Source organism: Lactuca sativa, chromosome 5 (genome assembly GCF_002870075.4).
Source record: "Lactuca sativa cultivar Salinas chromosome 5, Lsat_Salinas_v11, whole genome shotgun sequence".
In the NCBI taxonomy this organism is placed as follows: Eukaryota; Viridiplantae; Streptophyta; class Magnoliopsida; order Asterales; family Asteraceae; genus Lactuca; species Lactuca sativa.
Genome location: NC_056627.2, coordinates 43,674,620 through 43,690,534, shown reverse-complemented (window position 1 = coordinate 43,690,534; position 15,915 = coordinate 43,674,620). Strand labels below are relative to the sequence as shown.

The following is a 15,915-nucleotide window of genomic DNA, read 5'->3' as shown; positions in this document are numbered from 1 at the left end:
GACCCGTTTAGCTAGCAGTCAGCTTCGGACCTCGATCCGATGTAGTAGTTAGTATGTTTGATGCCTTCGTGGTTCAGACAGGATTTATGTGTTTATGCCAGTTGATATGTTTATGCTATGTTCAGTCAGCTTCGGACTTCGGTCCGATGTAGGGGACATAGGTCCAGTCAGCTTCGGACTCCGGTCCGATGTAGGGGACGTAGGTCCCAGCCAGCTTTGGACTTCGGTCCGATGTCTCAGTCAGTTTCGGACTTCGGTCCGCTGTCCTAGTCAGCTTCGGACTCGGTCCGATGTAGGGGACGAAGGTCCCAGTCAGCTTCAGACTTCGGTCTGATGTTCCAGTCAGCTTCGGACTTCGGTCCGATGTAGGGGGCAAGGCCTCGGTTAGCCGGACTTCGGTCCGATGCAGTGGGCAAGGCCCAGTATGTGATTTATTTGTTATTGTGTGGTATGTGGTTATTGGGGGAGCTCACTAAGCTTCGTGCTTATAGTTTCAGTTTTGGTTTCAGGTACTTCCGCAAGCAAAGGGAAGAGCTCGGGATGATGGCATCGCACACACCACAACTACAGTTTTTATCCTGGGAGTTGATCAGCTATCTTAGATATGTTTTGATACAGTCGTGACACCGTTTTCTCATTTGTATTTTAGTATGGTTTTGAGATTTGCAACGCATGGTTTTATTATGATATACTCCGTTTTATGATTTTGGTTATATTAAAAATGAAATTTTCGGGTCGTATTTTTGGGTCGTTTCATTACAATAATATTAAGACAAAATTGCAAAAATGAACCCTGTGGTATGCATTATTTTTGTCTTAGTACAAACCTTGACTTTTTTGGATTGGTGGTCCATTTAAGGTAGTTTCGTTGCGTTTTTTGTCCCTCGGTGAATTGAAATGACTGTAATGCCCTTGGGGTATTTATTTTCTATTTTTCTTTCATTTTTCTATCTTATATTCATTTATTTATTTAAAAAAATAAAAAATAAGTGGGCCTTCTCTCTCTCTCACCTATATTTATGGGTTTTCAAGAACTCAAGAACAAACACTTATTTTCATTTCTAGAGCAACCCACCACACTCCTTCTTAACACTTTTATTTATTTCCTCTTTTTTAGATTTCTTTCCACCGAGTCATTACTGGATATTTGTATGATAATCTTCGGTTTGGGGACCTGAGAGGGATTCGATGACATATTTAGGGGTATTTACATCTCCTACCAAATCCGACCACCCCAACCTCGAATTCGAAGTCATGAATCGTATTGTTAAGCAAACCGACCCAAACATCACATATGTTGTCAATCTTAGTGGAAAGAAAGAATTTGTGCCTGATCCAGAAAAAATGAGGAACATCGATCGATAATATGATGTTGAACAAGTTGAGAAATGATCTGGAAAGGTTTCAGGAGGATAAAAAGAACAGAACCTGATGTAAGTAAGGGAGAAAAATCGGGGGATGTATAATCTTCATGGATTGAATTGTGAATTCCTTAAAGTCCAGAACAATGAAATTGAAAAGGATGGGAGGAAAAAAGAACAGAACCCAAAAGTTTAAAACCCAATTAATTTTGTTATCGGACTTCAAAATCTCTGTAACAATAACTTTAAAGATGAAGAGCAATCAACAACAATGAATTCCGCAAATCAATGAAGAGGGAAGCATCCATCGGAGAAAAGGGAAAAGAGATAACATACAAAAAAAAAGATGAACAGAAAAGAGGGAAGAATTCAATCGAAAAGGATTTAACTAAAGGGGTTAAGGGAGGAGGGTTTTGATCGGACCCTGTGGGGGTTCGATTGCCTTCATGATCTCCAATCGCCTTCTGAAACTCACTGATTCAAAGCCCATGAAATCATTCGTGGGGTGAGATACATGGAGCGAGAAACAGAGAGGGAGAGAACTTCCAAGTCATAAATGAATTTGAATTCACTATCTTCTACCTATGTTTTGTATGGAATTTTTTATTCTAAATGAGTTCTGATGTAAAACAACGAAGAGAGAGAGAGAGAGAGAGAGAGAGAGAGAGAGAGCCTTTTCATTTTTTTAATTATTAAAATGAAAAAATAATTATTAAAACTTTAAAAAATGAATTTAGAAATAGAAAAGAAATACCCAAGGGTATTAAAGTCATTTTAGTTTACGGATGGACCAAATCCACAATGAAACTAGCTTAAAAGGACTACGAACCCAAAAGAAAGTCGGGGTTTGGACTAAAACTCCAAAAAAAATATATACCACAGGGACCATTTTTGCAATTTTGTCTAATATTAATTATTCAGAAAGACTAAAATTCACTTATTTACTTTTCAAGTTCAAAAACAAGTTTTCTATGTAGAAAGCAAAAATTCTTTCAATCAAGGGAAGACTTATGTTATTAAAATCGGTAATGGAAATTCTAGGCATTTACTACATGTTTGTTTAAAGTTCCAAATCAGTATTAAAAGTTATGGAGGCTTTGTGAAACGGTTTTTTGGGTGGTGAGTTGGGAGATAGAAACTTAGCATGAGTTTCTTGAAAGAAAAGTATTAGTTGGTAAAAAAATAGGTGGCTATGGGGTTTGACTTCATTTAATCGTGCTTTATATTTAAAATGGCTTTGGTGATTTCTCTAAAGCAAGAATTATTTTTGGGGTTTAGAGTATAAAAGCAACTTGTTGTGACAACGATGTGATGACTACAACCGTGAATTCCCACTTGGTTATTGGATTTACATTGTTTGATCTTCCACTCTCTCAACAGACATGGTATTTATTTGTTGGAGTTTTGTATGGGCAGTAAGAAAAGTTCTAAAACCATGAAGATCATTGGTTGGGATATGAGGTTTTCAAGGATCTATTTCCTAAAAATTTTGTTGTTGGATAATATAATTCGTGTATGGTCCGTGATCGAATTTGGTGTATTCACTAGACCCTTTTTTTTACATTTTCTCCTAAATGGTGGTTGATAAAGAGAAACGAGACACTATATTGATTTTGATGCAATAGTGTGTTATCTCTCATCAAAGGGATATGTGTACTTCGAGCTACGATTCAATGGTTTCTGATTTGGTGTTCTTACTAAAAGGTTTTCTTTATGATGCCACTTTGGTTACAAGAAACTCTCCCACGAGTGGAACAATTTTATTCTCATCAAACTCAATTTTATAACATGGAAGATGCATCTTACTAGGATACCGACCAAAGTATTTTGGTTGACAAAGGGATATATTTGGATTCGGTGTTAGAGTCTCATTTGTTCTAGCTTATACTGCTCAGTTGAGAGCTTATTTATCCCATGATTACTTGTCCTTTTTCCAAACAAATGTTGTCTCAAGTCGGTTAATAATGGAATGTCTTATTTCCTTCCCATAACTCAATTGAAGATAGGCTTTTGTGGTTAACTCGAATTACTCTTAATATAGTATCATGTAAGTGCTTCGACATAGTTATCATTATGACTTTATGGGCCATTTGGTTTTTTCGGAGCAATCCCCTATTTGGAACGACAAAACTTAAAAACTAAGATATCTTTGAAAATTTGGTCACAAAATCTTATTTATAAATTGTTAACAGGAGCAAAAAATAATATGTTAAATTGATTTGTATTAATTATAATTTTTATATTTAGATACTGTGTGAAATTTAATAAAATAAAAGAAAATCATAAATAATATGTTTAAAAAATTAATTTAAAATATCATATGAGGGACAAAAAAAATATTTATTTATTAGAGTGTATTTATTTATTTTTTAAATTTATAAATAATCAAAGAAACCACTAGAAGTGAAATTACCGTGATTTCCCTTTCATGATTTTTATGAGAGTACATTAAATCATGATAGCTACCAAATTCAATCGAAACCCTGATAGTGATGATACGATTGATCTCAGTTCTTAACACGATTTTAAATTAGCGAATGGCTAGGGTTAGGAACTGGTACAATCAATCAAAACCAGCTACTTTGATTTGGTTCATCTCCTTAATCACCTTCTACGCTGTCTTCCGTATGGCTTCTAAAGTTTCTCCTCTCTCAAGAGGTAATCAATGCATCGCTTTCTCCCTTTAATTCTCTTCATTTCATTTCTTAACCCAAACTGATAAGATCCAGTAGGAATTCCGCAGTGTAATTCTTACTGTAATTGATTTGGATAATACTCGTCTGAATGTCGATTTGCTAGAAGATTTGTTCTCCTAAAACGATCCAGTAGGAATCCTGTAGTGTAATTCTTGCATATATAATTATGATGGAGCTTAGCTGAAAAAAGTAGTAACAAGTTACAATTTTTAATTATGGAACTTTTTTTCTGTACATTACTCCAATGGAATCAGATTAGCATGAAAATCAAGTCTACGATTTTTTATGTAAGAAAAGAAATTGCAAGATGGATATCCTTTGTTTGGTTATTTGAAGAAATATTGAAGTTATGTAGTCCTTAATGTCAATGTTCCTAATATGAAATTGCATAAGTAGATAAGAAGCCAAAGTTTAGCTTTTGTATACACACTGACTAGTGACAAAAGGTTCAAATAAATGTGTAGCAGAGCTTCAAGTTTCAAATGCAGAGAGGAATCGAATGTATGACAAAATGTCCAGGGATTTGGATGAGCATGGTGCGCTTTTTCTTAAACAGGGAGAGACTTCACAGTCATTGTTACTTTCTGATCTCTTTGATTATAAGAATGGATCTGTGACTCCTGTTTTAAAGGTAATTATGTGAGTATAACAAGTTAACAATATCATATTTTCAGTTTTTAACACTATCATTAATGGCTAATATTCTAATATTCTTACCTTTACAGGCTGCTAATCCTCCTGTTCGAGCTAATGTCTTATATATGAGTCCTGAATATTCACTTCCTATCTCGTAAGAAAACTGCAATCATTCATAACCTTTTACAAGTCTGTAATGTATGACCAAAATTGACCAATGATCTTTTCAGTTATGTATCTTTGTTGTTTCTTACTTCAGGAAAGCAGTAAGGGACATATTTGCTCCAACCCTCGATAAAGGTAAGGGCAGATTCGTAAATTTACCAATGATCATTTTTGTCTCTCTTGTAATGCTTAATCATTTTTGGGTTAGTAATTTGGTTTCAGAATCCCAAGCTCTACCATTTTAGTATGTTCCATGCATCACACCACATTTCACCAGTTTCTGCCTCCGAAGAGGAAGTAAGCATCTTTCTATTATTGCCTTTATACCAGACAAGACAGGACAGGACAAGACAGTACAGTACAGTACAGGACGGCCTTGTACTGTATTTGGTGTGGATTGGACTGAGATTGATGTCAGCGGGACAAAAAGACGAAAAAAAGTGCGTCAGGGACTCGCTGGTGAAAAGACGTTAATGCCCTTACGAATACAGTACTAAACATAAAATTGGCAGATTGAGGCTGAAGCAAATGCTGTAAAAGGAGTTGCAGAGAAGCTGTGTCGAATGAGAATTGTGTTGGATAGGGTTGTTTTGACTTCAACAGGTGTGCTTTTGGGATTGTGGCAGGTGTTTCTTCCTCTTATTTTTTTTTTCCTTTTCTCTTTTTGAAATAAAAAAATCATTTTAAAGATTTGATTGAGTTTTTTTTTTTTTAGGTGATCTCGGGGTCGGATCCTGTTACTATCCGTTCTGAATTGAGAAATGCTCTTCCACATGCTCCAGTAAAGCAACTTGTAAGAACCTTTACCAAATTACCTACTTTACCCTTCAAATCTAAGGGGAAATGAAATTTAACTGTTATTGATTTGTATGATGTAGTATGCTCCTGCCATACTTCATACATCACTTGCAAGAATTATTGGTCACCCTTATAATTCATCCCAGGTTGGTTTTTTTCTTTTTCTTTTTTCTTTTTTTTTTAAAAAAAAAAATTTTGTGATGGCATTGTTACAATATAGGAAGGAGGCAGTGCTTTAGAACTACAATACATTCATGAACTAGTAGTTGGTTTAAACAAAGGCATCCGTGGAACTGAGGTATCTTATTTATTTATTTATTTATTTAGTTAGTTAGTTAGTTAGTTTTCTATAATGAATGATTACTAAGTGTGTGATTGTTTTAGGCTACAATCTCGGAGCTATGGTATGTGGAAGAGTATGATGTGTTGGCTTTGGCCTTAGATGGAAAAATGAAACTACGTCGTTTCAAATTTGGGTGTTGGAAAGGATAAACAACATACATACATGTATCAACATATTATATGAAAAACATAATATGTAATTTTCTAAGTTGATAGATTCACATATTTATGTTCATACAGTTCAGTTGACAATCAAAAATCAGAATTAAGATGATAATTCATAAATGTGATGACATAGTAACATAACATATAAGAAATCCACTATCATTGAATACCAAAAAAAAAAGTTATAATAAGATGACAAGTTATAAGGAATCCAGTATCATTGAGTTTTTGCTATTGAATACCAACAAAAAAAAGAGTTATAATAAGATGACAATTTATAAGGGAACAACTATATAAATAAGAAATCCACTATTTAAACAAATAGTCTGTTGATATTTTTTTGTTACAAGAAAGGACGCACAACAAGGGAAAAAATAAGGAAATAGGAGCCGAAGGAAAATAGAGGAAAAATAACTTAGTTACTTGATGACAAAGGTTTCACCACAACTTTGGTTCTTGCTTAACTAAAAAGGCAAACTATTACATCTATATGTACTCTAATTGGAATAGAAACCTAATCAAACTCTAGTGTTAGATATCAAACTGATGATAGCTTGAGGAAGAAATCAGTGAACAAGAAAAGATACAGGGGAGATTACTTGGTAAACAAAACTTTTATCGTGGAAAACTTAACTTAAAATTAACCTAAAGATAATGTTTATTTAGTTATTTATACTAACAAAAGGTAACAAAAGGTAAGAGGATATTTAATTTCTCTTCCTCCCTAATAAATGAAAATAATTTTGTCACATGTCTCTCTCTCTCGTTAACTTGGACACATGTCATTTTTTTGGTATTTTTGAATAAATGTTTTTTTTATTTGTCATTTTTTCATTTTTTTTTATTTTTTCTTAATTAACACATCATATTTACACCCCAATTAATAATTGCTTTAATTTAAATTTAAAATAACAAATAAATTACAATATTACTACTCATATAGTATTTAATATGCTTCCTTTTAAATTCAAACTTTAAATTTTAAATTTTAAATCTAAAATTACAAATTTAAATAAATTTTTGTTTAAACTTTATATTTAATTTTTTTGTTTTATCTAACCCGTATAACATACAGGTTTTACAACTGGCATATTAATAAAAAAACAAATTCTAAACAAAAACAAAAATTTCATAAAAGAAATGTTTCCTAAAATACCCCACCACCATCATCTAACTTAGGACTTTCTTGTTTTCAATTTTAGTAGTTTAAATCCACAAATCAACAATGTTTATCATTCCAAATCACTTGTATTATTTACAATTACAAATAACGAACCACAAGATCTTAAATCCGTGAAATTATTATATATTTGACTACTTATCTCTTTGAGTTTGATGCGTGGTTTTAGAAACTAATCGCTTCAGGACGAGAACATTGCCAAAAACCTTGCGTCGTGGTGTAGGTCGCTTGTATATTTATAACTTTTGCCCATTGCTTTTTGGTCGGGCGTCCCAACAAGTTCAAATTGTTTTAAAGTTTTTTTTGGTAAGGCCACTATTTTTATTTTCATTTTACTTATTTCATTAAATTATTGAAATAGTCTCTGTAGTTTGACAAAATTGCACGTTTGGTTCCTAATTTTTTTTTGTACTCGGACAATCCATGTGATATGATTTTGTTGCGTTTTTCGTCCGTCATAGATTTGAAAAGACTATAATTGTCTTTTATATTTCTTTTTATGCTTTTATATTTTATTATTATTATTTTTTTATTTATTAATTAAAAAGAAGAATATTCTTTATAAATGGTATATATGGTTTCTAGAAATACATCACTTGAATTATTATAGGTTGGGGTATTTATTTATTTATTTAGGGAAAACTACAATAAAGTCCCTATATATTGGCCTCATAATCGATTTAGTCCTTATATATTTTTTTTATTCAATTAAATCCCAAATACCGGTAATCGTATTCAATTTAACTCTTTGACCCGGTCAACAGGTCATCCAACTTTCAAAAATTACATTTTCGGTCCAGATTTCAAATTTTTTACAAATTTGGTCCAAAATTTACATTTTTGGCCCATATTTTAAATTTTTTTACAAATTTGGTCCAAAATTTACACTTTTTGCCCAAATTTTAGAATTTTATTATGAGTTCATCCTAACTTTAGTCTTTTTTACAACTTTTTTTTCTCAAAAGTTTGTTTCTAATATTTTTTTTCTTTAAAACTCATATTTATCCAAAAAAAAAACATATTTTCACATAAAAATCTTATTTTTTCTATATAAAAACTTTTTGTATAGGAAATACCTAACTATAAAAATAGGTTTGGATTATTTATGTGAATTCTCTTAAAAAATCAATTAAGAAATTAAAAGTAACCCTAAATTATATTATTAAATTATAGTTTGTCAAAGACTAGTTACACTAGTTACCATAAATTAAAAGTAACCCTAAATTATACAATTAATATAGAGATTTTAATATGTGTTCTATTTAGTGTGTATTCTTTTTTCTATGAGATTTTAATATAGTTGTTTATATGTATTTTTCAATCTGTTGCATCTTCGTAAATTAAATGATACCTTTGATCACATATATATGACAAAAGGTATGTAAAGTTGTTCTAATCTCATATATGACAATCCATATTGATTTCAGTAGGAGTTGTAACTATCAATGTTTGTAATACTTTTTTACATTTGTTAAACGCCATTTTCTGCCAAAAACCTCCTTATCGACAAATGACAATTGCTCCTTTTTAGATAGTTATTTTTTGTTATTACAACAAACAAAATTGACACATGAATCAGATTTTACAAAGAAGTTTAAATAAAGAAATCTAAATTGATGATGAACTATATGTATGAACATGTATTCAGCGAGAAACAAAAAATATGAAGTTTTCAATATGTAGCATCTTCTATTATTTAAACTTTTCCTATAAATGTGATTAAAGAACAAATAAATAATATTAAAATGAGTGTAACTAGTTTTTGACAAACTATAATTTAATAGTATAATTTAGGGTTACTTTTAATTTCTTAATTGATTTTTTAAGAGAAATCACACAAATAATCCAAACCTATTTTTATAATTAGATATTTCATATACAAAAAAGTTTTTATATAGAAAAAATAAGATTTTTATGTGAAAATATGTTTTTTTTGTATAAATATGAGTTTTAAAGAAAAAACATATTAGAAACAAACTTTTGAGAAAAAAAGTTGTACAGAAAACTAAAGTTAGGATGAATTTATAATAAAAATCCTAAAATTTGGGCAAAAAGGGTAAATTTTGGACCAAATTTGTAAAAAAAAAATTAAAATTTGGGCCAAAAGTGTAAATTTTGGACCAAATTTGTAATAAATTTTAAAATCTGGGCCGAAAATGTAATTTTTGAAAGTTGGATGACCTGTTGACCGGGTCAAAGGGTTAAATTGAATACGATTACCGGTATTTGGGACTTAATTGAATAAAAAAATATATAAGGGCTAAATCGATTATGAGGCCAATATGTAGGGACTTTATTGCAGTTTTCCATTTATTTACTAGGTTATTGTCAGTGATAACCACGATTGTTTTTTATAATTAAAATTTTATAATGAAAGCTCGTAATTGTTAATAAATTATTTTAAATAAAATATTAATTAAGAGATTTATTTTTTTTATTCATATAAAATTATAATTGTTGATTCAAATAAATATGTGAAATTACTTTTCAAGATATATGAGATAACTTTTTTTGTGAATATATTAAAAAGAAATGATATTGCATTATGAAATGCTAAATTAATTATATAAATAAAATAATCACGATAAGTGAAGTAAATTAAAAATGATATATGACAAATAAAAAAAAATAAGTTGTTTGAAATAAACACATATGAAAAAATATAACAAATTACAAATAAAATTAACAATAAAATAATAAAAAAAAGATGTTATAGGAAATAATATTCCACAAATTATTTATAAATTTCTAAAAACTTTTTTATACACAAAATTAGAAGTTTTATTTGTAGGTCTATCATATTTATCTAAATTTAATAATTTTAATCATTCTCTACTTGTAACTCTGGATAAGACAACATAAAATTTACCATGTGTAAAAATTGGATCTTTGGGAATATCCTGGAAAGTTGCTATTTTTTAAAAATATCCTAAAATGTTGGAATCTTCAAGAATTGAAGGATATATAAACTCAATTAATGAACCTATAGGATCACACAAATCATTAATGAGAAGATCCTCAAGAAGATCCTCAAGAAAATCAATAATCACTTCACATCATTAGAACCACTAAGTTTGTCTTCTCTTAAATCCAAAAGTCATTTTGCAAAATATTTTGTTTGCTAAGCAGCAGATGTATCAATTCATTTTGATGTTCTTTCCATAAATCAGATCAAATTGATGTCACATGAGATATTTGGAACTTGAGAAGATAGATAATGGGTACCAAGTAAACTTCTTCACCCATATTATTTCCTCATAATAAAAATAATATCAAGGACCATATACAATCGATTGCAATAAATAAATAAATAAATAAATAAATAACATTATTTCCTCATGATAAAAGAAAATAATATCAAAGAAGTCTACATCCCTGTAAAACATATTTAATTTCCCAAGATGATTTTTGGGGGTTTTTCTAATATACTTGCTTTTTATTATGAGAAATTTTATTAAAAAGCATTATATTTATTTCAATTTTAAAGTATATTGTAGTTGTATTTGTAGTTTGAACAAATAACTTGGCAAATTGGGGTTATTTTATTTTTTTGGTGAAGAGTGAAAACTTATGATATATTTGTTAACATCTTGAAGTTTATATTTTATTAATTTGTTTTTTGACTTACATATATGAACATGTGCATAAATAATCATAAATTTTAAATTACAATATTTCTAAACTAACCCTATTTAGCCATCTTCTATATTACATAGGCCCTTGTAAACAAAACAAATATGAATCGTAGGCGTCATAATGAAAAAAATACTACCCCCCTCCATTGACACAACGAATGGGTATAATGTCAGCGCACGACACATACATACAACCTAATTTCTTGCACTAACCTTATAACCCCCAATTCCTTGCACTAACCGCATAGCAGTTAGCCTTTCGGAAAATCACTTGTTTGGCATCACCGCATACCATTGTTCATTCATTACTTTTCAAAGCAAAAGCAGAGAAATTAATGGAATCTATTTCAAAAACATTAAATTAAACAGGTTTTGTAGACAATTCACGTCGATTACAAATCAGGACCAAGTTTTCGAAATGAAAAGTTGTACCAGCCCAAAACCAGATAAAATTTTCATTTTTAAAAGGGGAATTTCATTCATAATTCATTTTAACAGAAATCCTATACATCAATCATGACAAAAGATCAGAGTATCCATAACAATAAATGCAGAAAATGTTGGAGAGTGAATTTTACGCCATCAAGCCAGACCCTTCCCCTAAGTACCGAAAGTACCTGAAACACCCAAATAAAATGTAAGCAAAAATATTAGTGAGTTTCCCAAATAAAACATACCAATCATACAATGGGCCCAACCTTAGGGTTCATTTCCAACCCAATACAAACATGGGCTCCCGCCCTGGGGTGTATTTCAACCCAACATATCACAGGGGGATGTTTGTGGTGGTGCTCAACGAAGTAAATGAAGGACGGGGAGGATCTTTATGGGTTAGTTCAACAATAAAATAAGGTGGGGGGCAGTCGGTACCTCCGACTGTTCTTCGTGGGTTCTTTCTCACATGCTTCCGGCAGCAAAACCACAAAGAGGAGGGTAGCGGAGGGAAGCCATTGATTTTCAATGAGCTCCTCTTGAATCACTAGTTCCGTCACTGACAACATCAGATTGGATAAAAAAAAAGGAACAACAACAGTCAATGTCACACCCCAAAACCAAGAACAACGGAAACGTTCTGGGCGGAGGACGTCATGTAAAGTATCACAACAATGTAAAGTAGTAAACAAGCAACAACATCATCCATTGCATTAATAGTATAATTTTAATACACGTGTGTTCTTTCATAGAATAAAACACCACAATAAATAATCAAAATAAAAGATGAGTCTTGACTGCTCCGTCTTCTCAAAACCTAGTCATCGTACCTGTCTACTAGTGACCTGAGAATACAAGTTATTTTGAAAGAGTTTATTAGCATAAAGCTGGTGTAACATCCCGAGTTCAGGAGTGCAAGTTCAGGGTTCAAAGTGTAAATGTGAAAGGGCAACTCGACGAGTCCAGGGGTGGACTCATCGAGTAGGGTCGCGACTCTGGTAGCGTGTTAAGTGGCCAACTCGACGAGTCGGCGGCTGGACTCGGTGAGTTGGTGCTGAGTGGAGAAAACCCTAATTTCGGAGGATAAGCCCTATTTAAAGGACATTATACCCTCTCCCCAGCCTCTTTTCCCTTTCTTGAAGTCTAGAAAACCCTAAGACATGTTTGTGAGTGGTTTATGAGCTTTTGAACCTTGGAGAAGAGATTTTGGAAAGCTAAGAGGCTTGGAGCAAGGGGCTTTGCAAGGATTTGGATTTCACTTCTGTTGGAGCTTTCCTTTGAGGTATTATTTCGTTGCTTGGGCTATTATTCTTCATTTTGGAGTTTTTAGAAAAGATAGCATGTGGTATTTTGAGTTTGGAGGTTAGATCTGAGGTTGCTACCTCAGATCTGGAATGGAGAAGGTCTAGAGTGCATTAAAGTCCCTGTTCTTGAGTGATTGGTGAAGCCATCTTGTCCCAAACCCTAACCCTAGAGTGTAAAATGCCTAGATCTCTTTGGATTCACGTAAAGTTTTTCGCTTTACGTGATGGATGGGTTGTAGAAGGGTAGATCTATGGCTTGGATCGTCTGCATGGCCTGGAAAGCTTCTATATGGATTAAGATCCAGGGGTACTCGGCGAGTCACAATGGTGTACTCGGCGAGTCGCTTGAAGATGGGCAGGAACTCGACGAGTTGGAAGAACAACTCGGCGAGTTGGTTGAAGATAGCCTTGGACTCGGCGAGTTTGCTCTCGGACTCGGCGAGTCTAGTCGTGAGGTCCTAACTTTCTTCTGGTTGAGCCGTGAATCGGTGAGTCAAGGGAGGACTCGATGAGTTGAGTGCGAGGGGACTCAGAGTTGTTGGACTCAGCGAGTCTCGGGGTGACCCGGCGAGTTGAGTCGTAGATTGGGGAAGTTCTGAGCATGGGGACTCGACAAGTCATCGGGTTGACTCAGCGAGTAGAGTTAGTCAGGAGGTTGACTTTGACTTTGAATTTAACCAAGGGTTGACCAGTTGACTTCCAGGGGCATTTTGGTAATTGTTGGCTTTTGTTTTGAGTTCAGTGTTGGTGTCGGCTAGTGGTGGAGATCGTGTCAGTGGTCGGAGCATCTTGGTCTTAGCTTTTCAGTCGGCAGTTGCGAGGTGAGTTATCCTCACTATATCGACAGGGTCTACGGCACTAAGGCCGACCCTTTATCGGATTGTAATCCGGGTATCGTTGTTATGTTATTGCTTTGCTATGTTTGCATCCTGGTAGTTAGGATGATATATGTCAAAGACCTGGCTAAGGTCGGTATCCTGGTATATAGGATGATGCTATGTTAGTGACCAGTTAGGTCGGTATCCTGGTTAGGATGATGTTATGTTATATGATCTGCTAGATCGGTTTGTTTGGATGTGAATTGTTATATGATTGAATGTTTATGTGCACATGGTTGTTGGACTGGGGTTGGGTTGAGGCGGGTCTTGCTTTGTGTTGTAGGCCAACATACCTAGGGAGGACCGGTTATCCCGAAGGCCCAGCGAGTAGTCCAGATAGGCTGTATGCCCCAAGAGGGCGGACCAGACGTGCCGAGGCTCGGAGAGTGGACCAGGCCGACTGAAGGCCCAGTGCGGGCGGACCAGTCATACTGTAGACTCAGAGAGTGGAACAGGTGGATTGAAGGCCCGGTGTGGGCGAACCAATCACACTGTAGACTCGATGTATGTGGCTAGACTCGGAGGGTGGACCAGGTGGACTGAAGGCCGGTGCGGCGGACCAGTCACACAGTAGACCCGAAGTGCATGGCTGTTCTGTGTTCTGTTATGATATGGCATGTTGTGCGTGTATGGTATATGTGGTTGGTATTTTGGGGGTATCTCACTAAGCTTTCGGGCTTACAGTTGTGGTTTAATGTTTTTCAGGTTCTTCAGGAGACCGTGGCAAGGCAAAGGCGTGAACGTACCGCTCCTCATGATTTTGTTTTATGATGTGGTTCTGGGAAAACTCTGATAATCATTGTATTGAAAACCTTTTTGTAATAACTTTGTGAAACTGGGTTGTTTTCGAAAAGTTTAAATTGGTTGAAAATTTTAAAGTGTTACAAGTTGGTATCAGACCCTTGGTTTGAGTGAATTGGAGGAACATTCGTGTGAATCTAGTCTCAAATCAAGGAGAGTTTTCAAAAGAGAATTTAAAATGGTTTTCAAAATGAGTAAAGGAGGACGCGGAGTTACGATCAGCCGGAGCCAGTAAGTAACCCCAAAATACCATACATGATATTTGTTTTTGAGCTTTGATAGAACAACATGCTAGTACTAGGCTAGGGATCTTCAGGATTTCATGATAATGTTGCCTGATTTATGATGCCTGCTAGTCTAGGGTTTCTTCTGTGGGAGATTTCCAGTGTTCCTCTAGGAGTGAGGGTTGAGTGCTTGTTATGTATGTTCTTCACTAGGGTGTTGTGGTGATAATTGATACAAATATGGGTAGGTGTGGAAGGTAGTATGGGCCCGTACTACTGAAAGCATAGGACCCATACGCGTATCAAAGAAACCACAACCTCTAGGGTTGGGTTGGGGGTTGGTTCCCAAGATAGTGGGAAGTATCTGAGATCTCGCGATGTTTTTCAGTATGGTGGTTACGAGGCATGCTGGGAGTGGATCCGGGTCAGGATCGGGAGCAGGAGAGGGCGGTCAGGGTGGGTCAGTACTGCCCAAGGTTATTGGTCCGATGAGCACAGGCGAGTTGGACATTAGGATTCGTGAGATCCTGCATGATGAGGTTGTTGCGTTGTTCTGGGCTGAGTTGCCGGAACTGTTTGGGTCGATCAAGACCGCCATGGTTGAGTATTTTGATGAGCGTTATGCGGCTCTCACAGAGACGGCTGCCGCGGCGGCTACAACGTCTGTAGCAACGGCATGGGGAGGAGCCGGTCGAGGTTTTCAGTATCGGGACTTCGATAATACGAAGCCCCCTACCTTCGATGGGGTTCAGGACCCGATTGTTGCTATGAGATGGTTGTCGGACGTGGAGGGGTGTTTCTTCACGTGTTCATGTCCTGCTGATCAGAGGGTGAGGTGTGCTCTGAACCTGTTGAGGCTCGGGGCGAAGGATTGGTGGAGATTGACCACGGGGTCATATTCGGATGCGCAGAGGGCTGCGGTTTCTTAGGATCAGTTCTGGGAGATTTTTAGCACTCGTTATGTTCCGCGGATTGAGAGAGAAAGGTTGGCTCAGGAGTTCCTGGAGCTGAAGCAGGATTCAGAGTCGGTGACGGAGATCACCAGGATGTTTCACTGAGAGGGCAATGTTTTTCACTGAGTTCGCTTCGGAGCAGGCTCAGATGTCCCGATATCTGAGTTTGCTCAAGAGGGATATCAGGCAGTTTGTGTCTACGCAGAGGTGCGAGACCTTGTTGGAGTTGCAAGAGGCCACCAGGCGGCGTGAGTTGGAGATTGAGTTGCAGTTGCAAGAGCAGAGGCAGGCTCCGGTGCAGTCGCAGCCAGCGCCGAAACGGTCCAAGACTGTTGATTCTAGATT

General features: G+C 35.0%; 1 protein-coding gene across 2 annotated transcripts; it reads left to right on the top strand.

The window, feature by feature from the left end:
* Positions 1-3,764: 3,764 nt before the first annotated feature.
* LOC111911449 (uncharacterized) lies at positions 3,765-6,233 on the top strand. Of its 2 annotated transcripts, none has more exons than XM_023907231.3 (10): positions 3,765-4,019; positions 4,525-4,688; positions 4,783-4,847; positions 4,953-4,993; positions 5,067-5,155; positions 5,371-5,484; positions 5,574-5,651; positions 5,737-5,802; positions 5,877-5,954; positions 6,041-6,233. In XM_023907231.3, the coding sequence occupies exons 1-10, from the start codon at positions 3,899-3,901 to the stop codon at positions 6,146-6,148; spliced, it is 924 nt and encodes a 307-aa protein (XP_023762999.1). In that variant the 5' UTR covers positions 3,765-3,898; the 3' UTR covers positions 6,149-6,233. The 2 variants fall into 2 exon arrangements, with proteins under 2 accessions (XP_023762999.1, XP_023762997.1); XM_023907229.3 differs by having other exon boundaries at positions 4,504-4,688.
* Positions 6,234-15,915: the final 9,682 nt, after the last annotated feature.

Bases quoted from the DNA above. Each gene is read 5' to 3' on its own strand.
- LOC111911449 (XM_023907229.3), top strand. From the start codon at position 3,899: ATGGCTAGGGTTAGGAACTGGTACAATCAATCAAAACCAGCTACTTTG. The intron at 4,020-4,503 runs GTAATCAATGCA...TAGTGACAAAAG, and splicing joins AGTTTCTCCTCTCTCAAGAG to GTTCAAATAAATGTGTAGCA. The intron at 5,955-6,040 runs GTATCTTATTTA...TGATTGTTTTAG, and splicing joins AAGGCATCCGTGGAACTGAG to GCTACAATCTCGGAGCTATG.